The 14,164-nt window shown below is 49.2% G+C and overlaps 1 protein-coding gene across 2 annotated transcripts in view; it reads left to right on the top strand.

Moving 5' to 3' along the window:
* The window catches only part of MRC2 (mannose receptor C-type 2), a 166,809-nt gene that overhangs the window by 91,548 nt on the left and 61,097 nt on the right, over nucleotides 1-14,164 (top strand). For both annotated transcript variants that reach the window (XM_075350287.1, XM_075350286.1), the window contains exons 11-14: nucleotides 4,122-4,270; nucleotides 4,702-4,916; nucleotides 7,128-7,270; nucleotides 8,181-8,283. In XM_075350287.1, coding sequence (XP_075206402.1) covers nucleotides 4,122-4,270; nucleotides 4,702-4,916; nucleotides 7,128-7,270; nucleotides 8,181-8,283 — 610 coding nt within the window. The remainder of the gene's footprint in view (nucleotides 1-4,121; nucleotides 4,271-4,701; nucleotides 4,917-7,127; nucleotides 7,271-8,180; nucleotides 8,284-14,164) is intronic.

The raw sequence follows: 14,164 nt of genomic DNA, 5'->3' as shown, positions 1-14,164 counted from the left end.
AGTCCCCTGACGGCAGGATCAGCTGATAGCCGGCCGGGCGACAACGCGAGAATTACGATCAGCTGATGCGTCAGGTGACTGCATCAGGTGATCCACCGCCAGGTCCTGCAAGCTTCGTGCGTGCCCCGGGGAGACTGCACACAGCCAGAGCGGCGGTACCGAGACAGGGGCTGGAAGCAGGCATGGCACCCGGACCCTGCAGACAGATGAGTATGACATACACACACACATACACACTCAGACACACACTGTATATACACACACACACTGTATATACACACACACACTGTATATACACATACACTGTATATACGCATACACACACACTGTATATACACACACACACTGTATATACGCGCACACATACACATACACTGTATATACACACACACTGTATATACGCGCACACATACACAGTATATACACACACACACTGTATATACACACACACACACTGTATATACGCGCACACATACACATACACTGTATATTCACACACACACACTTTCTTCCCCTGGCTGTGTAGAGCTGCTGCTGTCTCTGTGTGATTGCTCTCAGTGCACATCCACTGGGAAGAGGCAGGGAGGAGGGTTTGGTCGGAGAGCAGAGTGGGTGTATTAGACACAATGGGTGTGTTAGATAAGCTAGACACCGCCCTAGAGCCACAAAGAATTCTGGGACTTGTAGGAACTGAACACAGGAAGTCAGAGGAGAGATTAACCCCATCAGAGCTGGAGCCAGCAATGACCGTGTGCTGCTAGTGCACAATAAAAGGTAATTTTGCTGAAAAAACATAATAGATGTGTTGAGGGGCACATATTAGCAAGATTTATTAGAAAAAAAAAAATCAGTTTTGGTAACTGGACAACTTCTTTAACTCCTTCCTGCCAGTGTGTGTTGTGGGGACCCTTCTTCCTCCTGCCCGGGAAAAATGGGGTAACATTTAATACCCTGTAACGACCCGTTTACAGGGGCGTTACACAAGGTCTTATCCAATTCTGGCTTCCCTTGCAGATGTTATTGCGGCAATGCTACAACTATCACCTTTGGCATTCTAAAGGGTCAAAGGGAATCTCTCAGCAGGTTTTTCATTGTAGTCTGAGTGCAACATGATGTAGGGCCTGAGAGCCTGATTCCAATGATCTGTCACTTACTGGACTGTGAGTTGCTGTTTCAATGAAATAAGTGTTTTATCAGCAGGAGGTTATCACTACAGGACTAGAATCATAAAATATTAGAGTTGGAATGGACCTCCTGGGTCATCTAGTCCAACCCCCTGCTCAAAGCAGGATTCACTAAATCATCCCAGACAGATGTCCGTCCAACCTCTTTTTAAAGATTTCCATTGAAGGAAAACTCACAACCTCTCGTGGCAGCCTGTTCCACTCATTGATCACCCTCACTGTCAAAAAGCTTTTTCTAATATCTAATCTGTGTCTCGTCCCCATCAGTTTTATCCCGTTGTTTCTAGTCTTTCCTTGTGAAAATGAGAATAAAACTGATCCCTCTACAGTGGGACAGCCTTCAGGCTATGTGCCCACGGGAAAAGTGTCCTGCGGATTCCGCAGGAGCTCCCAGAAAACCGCAGCACAACTACTGTCTGTTTTAATGCTGCGGATGTATTGCGGAATGTCCTGCGGATATGCTGCGGTCATTCTGCATTGAGGATACACTACCATGGCTTCAGCACTGCATCCTCAATGCAGAACAAGTGCTGAGTGATGGGGGGCGTTCATACTTACCTCCATCACGCAGCACTTCACTCTTTGGCCGTGTCTGTCTGCACATTGCCGGAGCAGGTGGGCGGGCCTGAACTAGCTCTGGCTGTCACATGACTGGAGCTCGTGCAAGCCCCGCCCACCTCATTCTTCCTGCTTCTAGCTCCACTGCGCTCCTCTGCACTGGAAGAAGTGACTCCGGTGTCTGCTATCAAGGCAGGTAAGTATAGGATTGTGTGGAAAAATCCACAGGAATAATTCACATGCTGCAGATTTTTCCGCAGGAAAATCCGCATTATTTCCACTGCGGAAAAAAGCGCAACATAGGCACAGCAGTTCCAAAATGCCATAGAAATGGCTGGGTACTCGCTGTACTGCGGATTTTTGAAAAATCCGTGGAATATCCGCAAAAAAATCGCGGCAAATTCCGTGAATTTTCCGCAGCGTGGGCACATAGCCTACAGATATTTGTAGACAGCTATTAGGTCTTCTCTCAGTCTTGTGTTTTGCAAGCTAAACGATCCTAAATCTTGTTCCTCTTAAGGGGGCTTTACACGCTGCGATATCGTTAGTGAATTATCGTCGGGGTCACGGTGTTTGTGACGCACATCCGGCATCATTAACGATATCGCAGTGTGTGATACTTACCAGCGACCTTAAACGATCGCAAAAGCGGTCAAAATTGTTTGCCGCAGAGAGGTCGTCCTGAAACCAAAAATCGTTCTCTGCTTATTAGCAATGTTGTTCCTCGTTCCTGCGGCACCACACATTGCTGTGTGTGACACCGCAGGAGCGACGAAAATCTCCTTATCTGCCTCCACCGGCAATGCGGAAGGAAGGAGGTGGGCGGGATGTTACGTCCCGCTCATCTCCGCCCCTCCGCTTCTATTGGGCGGCCGCTTAGTGACGTTGCTGTGACGACGCACGAACCGCCCCCTTAGAAAGGAGGTGCTTCGCCGGCCAGAGAGACGTCGCAGGGAAGGTAAGTCCGTGTGACGGGTGTAAGCGATGTTGTGCGCCACGGGCAACGATTTGCCCGTGTCACACAACCGACGGGGGCGGGTATGATCGCTTGCGATCTCGCTAGCGAGATCACAGCGTGTAAAGTACCCTTTAGTCAGCCTTCCTAACCACAGACTAGCAATTTACTACCCACGCACAGTGTACACAAAAAGCTGCCCATCAGTGCTGTGGGCAAGGTTACACAGAGCTCAGCATTCAGAGAACTGCTACATCAGAGAAAACAGTGATTGAATCAAAATGGCAGCATCCAGACCAGTAAGTGATACAGCACTGGAATTGGGGTCTTATCGCCTACATCATGCTCTTCTCAGACTACATAGCAAAAACCTGCTGATAGATTCACTTTAAAGAGAATCTGTCAGCTGGTTTTGCTACCTCATCTCAGAGCAGCATGATGTAGGAAAAAACACTCTGAATCCAACAATGTATCACTTAGATTACTGGCTGCAGCCATTCTGACATAGTGAAAGATTTTAATTTTTGTATGTAGTAGTGCTGGGAGAGCTGCCCTCGCCCACACCAGGCTTTCAGTGTACATTTCCATAGACAGAAGCTGCTACTTACAGAGGGGGCGGAGTCGGACTACAACTCACAGTGCTGCTGAGACCCACTAATGATAAAGCTAAGAGGCTTATGCTAACATTGCAGGTAAACAAAAATACACTTTGAGATAAGAGATGGCTGGCTGTAAACTTCATGTTAACTCTTACAGCATGCTGACTTCAGATTGCATAGCAAAATTATCCTGACAGAGACCCTTTAAAAGGGTTTTCTCAACATCTTAGTTTAATTGCAGAGTGCTTGTGAAAACAATCAATTTTGCAATCTACCTTGATTTAAAAATATCACATTATTCTCAAAGAATAAAGGGATTTGTAATGTCATAGTTTATGGCTCATAGACTAGGTTACTGGCCACCTTTCCAGTCCATCTGTGGTGAATGGCATCCTTGGTAATCAGTGCAATATTTGTAAGCTATAGGCTTTGGTGCCACTGAACTACTCCAATGCTGCAGAGGTACAGTTTGGGCCATGCCATTGCCCAAACTGTCAATCACTCAGGAGCACTTGCCCTTGGGAGGCAATGGAATGGTGCACTCCTATATTGAGTATGACCTTTTAAATCTGGGGCGACGATCCGCAGCAAAAATTGACTTTATATACAGTAGATTGAAAATCTAAACCACTGGTCAATTTAGCTGAAGCTTTTTCCCGCAGTACGTGGTTGACATTTTGTACATCTTATCCACACAAGGTAATTTTTGCCGGGAAAAATCAAGATGGATAATCTTTGGTCTTTTCTCCCTGTGAGAACACGCCATAATGAATTTTCGTTAATCTATGTCTACAGTATATCTAATTCTCATTTTCCCAATCATAGGTTTGACCAGGCGTTTGTTAATAGTCTTCTTTATGAGTCTGAAGGAAGCTATCACTGGACAGCATTGCAGGATATCAATCGTACTGGAATTTTTCGCTGGTATAATGGGGAAGAAGTGACTTACACTCACTGGAACAGAGATGAACCTGGTAATTAAAAAGATATTGATGGGTCCTATACATACTCAGATGGCAGAGATGAGTGAGTTCATTTTTAGGACCGTGATCCAGAAGCCAATTTAGTATTTGGTGGCCCCTGGATGTTAGCCCTGCCAACCATCTTCTACCTGAGGACATCCTCTTTTGATTAACTGGCCTGATGTGATGTCATCATTGAAGCGTGGAGCATACACAATATTGCGCCAGTTCAGATAATCAAAGTTGCAGCTGCTGTCAGGTAAGAGGCGGTTGCAGGGCTCCTGTCCAGGGGCCACAGACTACTAATATGGCCGCTAAACCAGGGTCCTGCTGATTTATTCGCTGAACTCTAATCACTGGGAAGATTGAGCACAGGTAATAATCCGCCCATTGCCACTACTAATTTGTTTTTATAATGCTATACATACATTTTCTTTCATCAGGTTACGATAAGGGGGGATGTGTAGCATTGGCTACTGGAAGATCCCTTGGTTTGTGGGAGGTAAAGGACTGTGATTCATTCAGATCCAAGTACATCTGTATGCAGACTCTGCTTCCAATGGTCCCTCTATTACCTGCAGTTCGGCCCACACCCAGCGTTAATGGAAGTTGTCCTGATGAATGGAGCTCTACCCCCACACTACACCATTGCTACAAGGTGAGACTGGGAGGAGGTCATCACATAACACTACAGTGGCTTAAGTGTCTTTGGTGAAGACCACTTTCGAGTCACCAGCCAAACACAGGATTCTACGGTAGGCACCTGTTCTGTCAACTTTGCTATTGTCACGGGCGGGGAGGGGACGCTGCGCTCACCACGCTTGGGTCCGGCGCTACTGCTGCTTCGCTTGCTGCTCGGTGGCTCGAGCGGTGGGCCGGATCTGGGGACTCGAGCAGCGCTCCTCGCCCGTGAGTGAAAAGGGGAATGGTTTTTGGGGATTTATTGTCCGTGACGCCACCCACGGTTGTGGTGAGGTTGTGACACCACCGCTGCTCTGAACGGGGATCCCGGGAGCGATGACAGGGAGCAGCTTAGATGTTGTTCTTCCCCTCCGTGGGTAGCGGGGTTGGTTGTCCCGGGGCCCGGTGAGGGAGGAATGGCAGGTGGGTTACAGGGCCTGGTGAGGTGCAGGGTCGCGGGGGCAGCGCGGTGCCGCACGGCACAGTGGTACTCACTCAGCCAATGATGAATGCAAAGTCTCCGGTAAAACAAGCGGCTGGATGGACGGGTCCCACAGACTGCTGCGGTGGTTCTTCCCCTGGTAGGTTGGCGGTGACTGCCTTTCCCTGCACCTGTGTTATGTTCTCGGTTCTGGTGGCTTCCCACCGGTAACCCGCTCCCCAGCTTGGATGGATGCTGAGGGAGCCCCTTTTGCCTGCAGGCTCTGGCCCTGGGAACTGTAGCCTTGGCGGTGAATGTATTTCCCTTTACGGTTAGAGCGGTTGCCTTCAATCGGGTCTTGACTGCTGGGAAACCCCGGAGGTTCCCTTCGCTAACGGATTTGACCAGTTTTACGGCGACTCCAAGCCTGGTCGGGGTCCGTAGGCCCTGCAGAATGGTGCTGGCTTCTCTTCGCTCCCCGATCCGGTACCGGCGGGCCACCGCCCGTCCCCGGTCCTTACGGTTCACGTCAATCAGCCTCTAATGCAGACGGTCACCACCGTCTGCCAACCTTGCTGTATGTGCCCGGGCCACGCACGCGGAAACGGTCAGTCTGCTCCACTACCACTTCACTCCTCAACTCTTCCACTTCCCTAACTGATCTGCTTTCCTTTTCCCGCCTCCAGGACTGTGAACTCCTCGGTGGGTGGGGCCAACCGCCTGGCTCCACCCCCTGGTGTGGACATCAGCCCCTGGAGGGAGGCAACAAGGATTTTTGTCTGACTTTGATGTGCCTAGCCGGGGTGTGGGGTGTGTTGTTGCAGTACCTGTGACGTCCTGGCTTGTCCAGGGCGCCATACTAGCGCCACGTTGCATAATGAGATAAATCAGAAGACAATCCTATCGTATTGTAGGCAGCTTTTTTGCTACTGTAGAGATGTATCTTAAAAGGGTTTTCCAGACCTTTGATATCATTGGTCTATCCCTAACAGACCAGTGGGGGCACTTAGGGGGCTCCCGAGATAGTCGGATGTACACCGTTGACAGAGCCAAAACAGCGCATCTCTGTTAACTATTTAGTGGCTCGTTCTTGGGTACTGGAGCTCAGCTACTATTCACTTGAGCTGTAGCACTTTAGAACTGCTTACTACACAGTGACTGGAGATGTTCTGCTGCGGCTCCATACACTGTTTACATCCAGTTGCCATCAACATTGAAAACAGCGGATTAGTATGAAAACCGAGTAATGGCTATATTGTATCTGGGCTTCCATCTAAGATTTGTCATTTATTATTCTGATGTCTTCCTGTAAAACCATATTCACACATTCATGTGTTATGGTCCGAGCACAAACCGCAATGCATGGACAGGCCATGGATGTCCTGACCAGGGGCATAACTTTGGTAGGTACAGGGGCTGCATTCACACTTGGGACCTGGAACATAAGGAGTCCAAATGGTCCCTTTAGCCCATATGAGGACACCAATACTATTACAGACCCCACTAGTTCTGATCCAAACATAACAGCCTTATAGACATAAATGAGACTATCAAGGTCGGGTCAGGAGACCCGCAGACAGTCCGTGCACGATGGTCCGTGCTCAGACCATGACACAGGAGTATGAATGCTGCCTTAACCAGAGGGGCATATAGTCACTAAATTCTGATTGATTTCCCTTTAGCTAGCCTCTCACTAGAAAGGTCTATCACTCAATCACAAGTTACTTGTAGCCGCTAATAATTATGGGCCTCTGATTTCCCACTTAGGTCTTTCATTCAGAGAATTCCAAGGATAAAAAAAATTGGGGCTCAGCTCAACAATCTTGCCGAGAAATTGGGGCTCAGTTACTTAGTATCTCCAGCGTTCCAGAGGAGCAGCATGTTGCTAATTTACTAAATAAAATCTTTGGGTAAGTAGTATCGTACATATTCCTTTTTGTACTAGACTCTGCTATTCGTACACCTCTGTAAAATGTAGGGGACATTTCCATTTTGCTATTCCACCAATAAGCAATAACTGAAACTAATCTGAAGTCTTTATCTCTTTTAAATTGCTGTCTGGTACAAATAAAAATGTAGGGTCTTCCCAAATGCAAAACCCCTTGTCTCATGGACATCGTAGGGGAGGTCCTACACTCCAGACCCCTTTTTTAATCCAGAAGTATTGTCACAATTTGATCTCAATTTGGAAAATGGGACTGTCACGGGATCCTTCTCCAGTATCACACAATCAACAGTGCGAGAGATGAGTGAACAATCCAAAGAACATTTATTCCATGCAATTCAGAAGGTCCATAAAATAATCCACCACATAGAGGGTAAAGTAGTCCAGTAAGCGATAAATGTCCAAGTCTCTCTTGGGGTGCGGACCGTAGCCCAGCTTCACCCACAAAGGATAAATCTTCTTGCTTGTCTCTTGTCCTCAGACAGACTGAATAATCCCCCAGATAAGCAGAGAGGTTGGGAGGACTCCAGACCCCTCCTCCCCAATAACCTAGTGACAGAAGGACTGTAGGGGGTGATTGCCCTGCAGACAGGACAATGTACACACAAGGCAACACTCCTAACATCTGAACATACACAATTCACCATATCCCACCATCACAGGGACCTTGGAGATATCATTTACCAAACATTGTTATGGTCTTCATATACGTCTCTGTTCACACGTGGATTTTTGTAAGGTTCTTCTGGTTACGGCAACTGATAGCAGTGGGATTATTTTTAAAGTTGGGAGTCTTCTCTTGCGAGAAAGTCAATTTTCAGATCCTGGCATTGTAAAGATTGTTTGGATATATTCTGTGACGATGTTTCTTTTAGTGAATCAGATCCTGAATCCAATGAACAACACTTATTTTGGATTGGCCTTTACCGAGGAGATCCCAGTGGTGATCAAAGTTGGGTTTGGAGTGATGGACAAGGGGTAAGTTAAAAAAGCATTCAATTAATTATGAAAATGAAACTATTGTCTTGAAGAAGAAAAAAAAATACATTTTTGTAGTCAGTGTGGCCAGACCTGAATGGGGCAAAATGATTTGCCAATTTTGTTTAATTTTGGCCTTTTTGCCTTTCAGCAGCCATAACTTCTTTTTTATTTTATTTTACTGATGTGACTGCATGAGGCTTTCTCTTACGCTGGACAAATTTTATTATAGTTTACCATTGTTTTGGAGTACAAATAAATAATGTACAGTGTATATGTTACCGGCAATGTGTAACAGGCATTCTATAGAATATCTAGGCAATGTATACAATGCCGGAAGTGGGTTGTCAAAGTATGAAATACATCAGATGTTCATACATTTCCTAGTCACCTAAATGACAAATGTAGCGCCCCTGAGACCATCAAGGTGCTACAAAGTTCTGCATCCCCACCAGAATGCAGGGCCTACCCCCTTAGGTACCCAGGACCTCAGTGCCGGTACCACCAAAAACCCAGGTGATCCCAGTTTTCCCCAACAATGCACCATATAATGGTGCTTAGCTAGGGTGGGACCAATGGATGGCCGCGTAGAGGTGGAACCACTCCAGTCCACTAGTTGTCCAAGTGGGTGGGGCAGACTGTGGAGAGTAGTCGGGAAGACAGGAAGTCAGTAGTCTGAACAGCAGTGACTGTAGAGATGTAAAGGTAGAAGTGAAGTGACTCCCTGACTCGGGCTGACGGTGACCTGGTACCCAGGAGAAGTGGTTGATGGTGGAGTACGGTGGTGTACTCCCGGAACTACGCACCGACGGGGTACGGGACCCTAGGACAGGAAACTGCTTCAAGCCGAACTGTTAACACCTGCACACCATCAAGGACCTTGCTGACCCTGAGGAATCCGAAGACTCAGTAGCAAAGAGAGAGCCAGGGACAGGACCAGAGACTCCATCCCCACAGGGTTCATGCTACCGTCAGGTGGACAGAGGTGGACAAATCACAAACCGGGGACCCCCAGTGTTCCATACCACAGGGACCCATTTACCAGAGACAGGTGCAGGGGAAGAAGGTACCAGATAACCAGTCTGGCACTGGGATGAAGGGGACCTGGATGCAAAACCAGCCGGCCTCGGACAACCAGCTAACACCTTAAGAACAGTGAGTAAACCAGTTGCACTGAATACCTGTCTAGACTCCTCTTCTGACGTCCACAGCACCATACACCCGCTGGGGCAATACCCTACTTGCGGAAGGACTACCATACTAGCTGCCATACCATCAGCCCCAGTAGAGACACTGCAGCGGCGGCTCCCTATACTTAGCCGCAACACCGCAAGTGGCGTCACGAATAACTTTTTCACAAATCCCCTGTAAATATCCCCATTACAAAAAGGTCCCAGGGCATGGAACTGGGTAACGGCCACCATCGTGACATTCCCAAAAGAGACACTGCCCAGAACTGAGTACCCCATATCCCTGGGTGCTACACAAACTGGCGAAGTGTAGAATACTACAGGGGTAGTCCGTCAAAAAGTAGGTGGACAGAGCAGGCAGCAGCAGATCTGTGAAACTGGCTCAGTTGCCCTTAACATTAGCAACTAATCAGATTCCACCTTTCATTTTCCAAAGAGTCTGTGAGGAATGAAAAGTGGAATCTGATTGGTTGCTAAGGGCTGAAAATTGGAATCTGATTGGTTGCTAAGGGCAACTGAGCCAGTTTCACACATCTGCTTCCTGTCCACCTACTACTTTTGGACAGACCACCCTGTATGCTTTCTGGAATGAAGTAGTGTGCTTGCTGTGCCATAGCAGCAGACTTCCATTTACTGTTTTGGGTAAATTGCTGTGCCGTAGTGTGTCGCCCAGGGATAGGGGGTACTCAGAACCGGGCCAATGGGGTCGCTTCTAGAGGCATCATGGTGGCGTGACCGGGTCTGTGATTCCAGGCTCCACAACAAAAGGGGAATATGTAAAGGGAGAATGTCTGTGACGCCACCCGTGGGTTGCGGTGATGAGATGGTGGCACCGCCGCTGCCTCTGGGGACCGTGCCCGGGACTGATGGTGTGAGGCAGGAAGGTGGGATCCCCTACACGGGTAGGGAAGTTGTAGTCCTGGGGCCCAATTGGGAGTTGTGATAGTGGCAGGGCTCGCAGGGATCAGCACACTTACAGTTCGGTTGTCCTAGGGTTGGATGAGGCTGCATTCATGTGTAGGGTCAGGAAACACAGAGTCTGTTTTGTCAACCAACTTGCCAAATGGCCGGTCACCTTTGGCGGGTGTCTTCGGGTCCCACACCCAGATGTACATCCAGGGCCCTTCTTTCCACACTCTCACTGAACGGCCTCCGGATCGGGTCCCTCTCCCAGCACCAGCGGGCTACAACCCTGTCCCGGTCGCCTCAGGATCCCCGCGACCGGATCTCCGTCACCTGTGGCTCTCACAGGGCTCCAACCCCGGCTACCACCTTCTCTCCGGGGAGCTCCAAGCCTCCCCTGTCAGGTCTCCACTGCCTAAACACAAACTGAAACCTGACTCCTCTCTCCCTTAGCTCCTCTCGCCCCCCTCCCTTTTTCCTGGGGAGGGGGTGAGTAGGGCCTGATTGGTTGGTGTACATCTGTTTGGGGATTGTGTAGCTACCAAGGAGGATTAAGTCTTTCTGTGACTACCTGGTTTTGCCAGGGCTTCACACTCCCTCTTGGTTGAATACAGCCCGTCCGCAGGCTGTCCGGCCACTGACGTTTATTTTAATGGAAAACGAAAAAGTTAACATTACAACCATACATCTTCCCACATCGGGAGGTACGTTTGCTTAACCTTTAACTATCCTGCCACCCCCCACCTGCTATGCAGATGGCCTCGTCCGAGAACTTGAGGACGTTCAACAGGGGTGACAGTCCATAAAACAGTAATTCTTTAAACTTGTGGGTAGCCGTCCATGTTCCGCTACCACTGCTGCTGCTGCCGCTACTCCGAGTACGGGGCCCGGGTTCCGTGCTCTGCCTCCTGCTCAGGAGCCAGGCTTACTTGGATGCCCTCGGCGCCGGCTACAACCGGCTTCACTAACTGCTGAGGGCCTCATAGCTCAGTGGTCTGCTCCTCCTCTCTGCAGGTGCACTCCTGCTGCTCCACAGCTGGGACGAGGCATTTGGGAGCGGCTGGTGCTGCACCTGGGGGCGATTTTAGGACGGGTGCTGCCGTCGTTGCGGCCCGGGCGGACTGCCGGAGCCGACGTCATCACTGTTGCGGCCGGGCGGACTGCCGGAGCCGACGTCATCACCGTTGCGGCCATGCTCAGGGTCGGGTGAGATATCATCGGGGTTTCAGCATGGTTCGGGGCCGGATGGGATATCATCGGGGTTGCAGCCTGCTGTGACATCTTGCCGCTCTTGTCTCCAGTAACAAAATTTTGCAGAGTCCTGGCGTCCCTGCACTTTACAGTTCCGGTTACATGCCACCGCTTCATTGCCCGCCCCCCTTGGTCTTTTGCGAGCACTCCTTCCGGCCCTGTTCCCAGGGGGTGGGGCTTCAACTTCGCACCGTTTTCGGGGAAGAAGAAGATGGTGCCGTTGTTTTGGCGCCAAAAATGGCGGGCAAGATGGCGGCAGGTCAAAATTTTTCAAACAGTTCACGCATTACAAGGCACACATCATCCAGGTCATGGATGGGGTAAGAATCCTGTTCGTGACGCCAAAATGTGTCGCCCAGGGATAGGGGGTACTCCGAACCGGGCCAATGGGGTCGCTTCTAGAGGTATCACGGTGGCGTGACCCGGTCTGTGATCCCAGGCTCCACAACAAAAGGGGAATATGTAAAGGGAGATTGTCTGTGATGCCACCCGTGGGTTGCGGTGATGAGATGGTGGCACCGCCGCTGCCTCTGGGGACCGTGCCCGGGACTGATGGTGTTGGGCAGCAAGGTGGGATCCCCTACACGGGTAGGGAAGTTGTAGTCCTGGGACCCAATTGGGAGTTGTGATGGTGGCAGGGCTCGCAGGGATCAGCACACTTACAGTTCGGTTGTCCTGGTGTTGGATGAGGCTGCATTCATGTGTAGGGTCAGGAAACACAGAATCTGTTTTGTCAACCAATTTGCCAAATGGCCGGTCACCTTTGGCGGGTGTCTTTGGGTCCCACACCCAGATGTACAGCCAGGGCCCTTCTTTCTACACTCTCTGTCTGTCTCTTCCTTGTCTGGACTAGTCCGTTTGAACGGCCTCCGGATCGGGTCCCGCTCCCAGCACCGGCGGGCTACAACCCTGTCCCGGTCGCCTCAGGATTCCCGCAATCGGATCTCCATCGCCTGTGGCCCTCACAGCCACCTAGTCCGGTAATCCAGGGCTCCACCCCGGCTACCACCTTCTCTCCGGGGAGCTCCAAGCCTCCCCTGTCAGCTCTCCACTGCCTAAACACAAACTGAAACCTGACTCCTCTCTCTCTCCCTTAGTTCCTCTCGCCCCCCTCCCTTTTTCCTGGGGAGGGGGTGAGTAGGGCCTGATTGGCTGGTGTACATCTGTGTGGGGATTGTGTAGCTGCCAAGGAGGATTAACTCTTTCTGTGACTACCTGATTTTGCCAGGGCGTCACAGTAGCAGCAGACTTCCATGGCTAACTTTTCCAATCTGGGCACCTAGACATTTTATGTAATGGCTAACTTTTCCAATCTGGGCACCTAGACATTATATGTAATGGCTAACTTTTCCAATCTGCGCATTATATCAGACGTTGCCTGAGCAGTTCTTGTCATTCTTTATAATACCTAGACATTTTAAGTAATGCCTAGGAAAAGTATAGAACAACGCAGATATATCATACCTTGCCTGAAAACGACAGGGATTGTCTAGGTATTCTATAGAATGCCGGGTTTTCATACATTGCCTGTAACATATACTGTATATCTAATATCTAAAGCTTAGTGTATGTATGTGTGTGTATCCGCTAATGAAATCCACATCGTCGTATTTACAATCGCGATATTTGCACAGTCACCTCATTTGACGATCTTTTGATGGGAAATTTTAACCCCGCACTTTACAGTTGTTCGACAAAAAAACAACAACTTTTACTTACTGTTTGGATGTGCAGGTAATATATTGGCTGTTTTGACAGTTAGCCTGGATATTTATCAGGTGGTCTATAGCAACCAATCACAGCTCTGCTTCTATTTTGCTGCAGGTCATTAATAGGAACTCTGGTTGTTATAGGTTGTTATAGGCAACAAAGGACATTCTTAGTATAAGGCTATGTGACCACGGGAGCTCACACCTGCAGATATATCCGCAGGTACGGCCGCAGGTTTCCTGCAGCTGCTCGCTGGAATCCGCAGCTATTTTTAGCTGCGGTAGTACAGCGAAATAGCTGCGGAAAACCTGCGGACATTCCTGTGGATTACCTGCGGAAGTCCCGGCCATATCTCCATAGTGGAGGGCCTGGGTTTCCGCAGGTATTTCCGCAGAAAGAATTGACATGCAATTATGTACGGCTGCTGAACATCCGCAGCATGTTCCGCTGCCGCACGTATCCGCAGCATGGACACAGCACTCCTCATGTCCCATAGGATAACATGGGGAGTGTCTGTACATGCTGAAACCTGCAGATTTTTCTCGAAAATCCAGAAGGTCCGCAGATTAAGGTTTAATCACCCGTGGGCACATAGCCTAAGGCCTCTTCCACACAGTATTTTGCATCAGTGTTTCATCAGTATTTAGATGCCAAAACCAGGAGTGTCTCCAAAACACAGAACAGGTGTCAGTCTTTCAATTATAGCTCTTCTCTGTAAGTTCCACTCCTGGTTTTGGCATCAAAACACTGATGACACACTGATGCAAAATACTGACATGTGAAAGAGGCCTAAGACCACTTATGTGACAGTTAATATAATTTCGGTG

Source organism: Anomaloglossus baeobatrachus, chromosome 5, assembly GCF_048569485.1.
Source record: "Anomaloglossus baeobatrachus isolate aAnoBae1 chromosome 5, aAnoBae1.hap1, whole genome shotgun sequence".
NCBI lineage: Eukaryota > Metazoa > Chordata > Amphibia > Anura > Aromobatidae > Anomaloglossus > Anomaloglossus baeobatrachus.
This window is presented reverse-complemented; position numbering and strand designations above follow the sequence as displayed.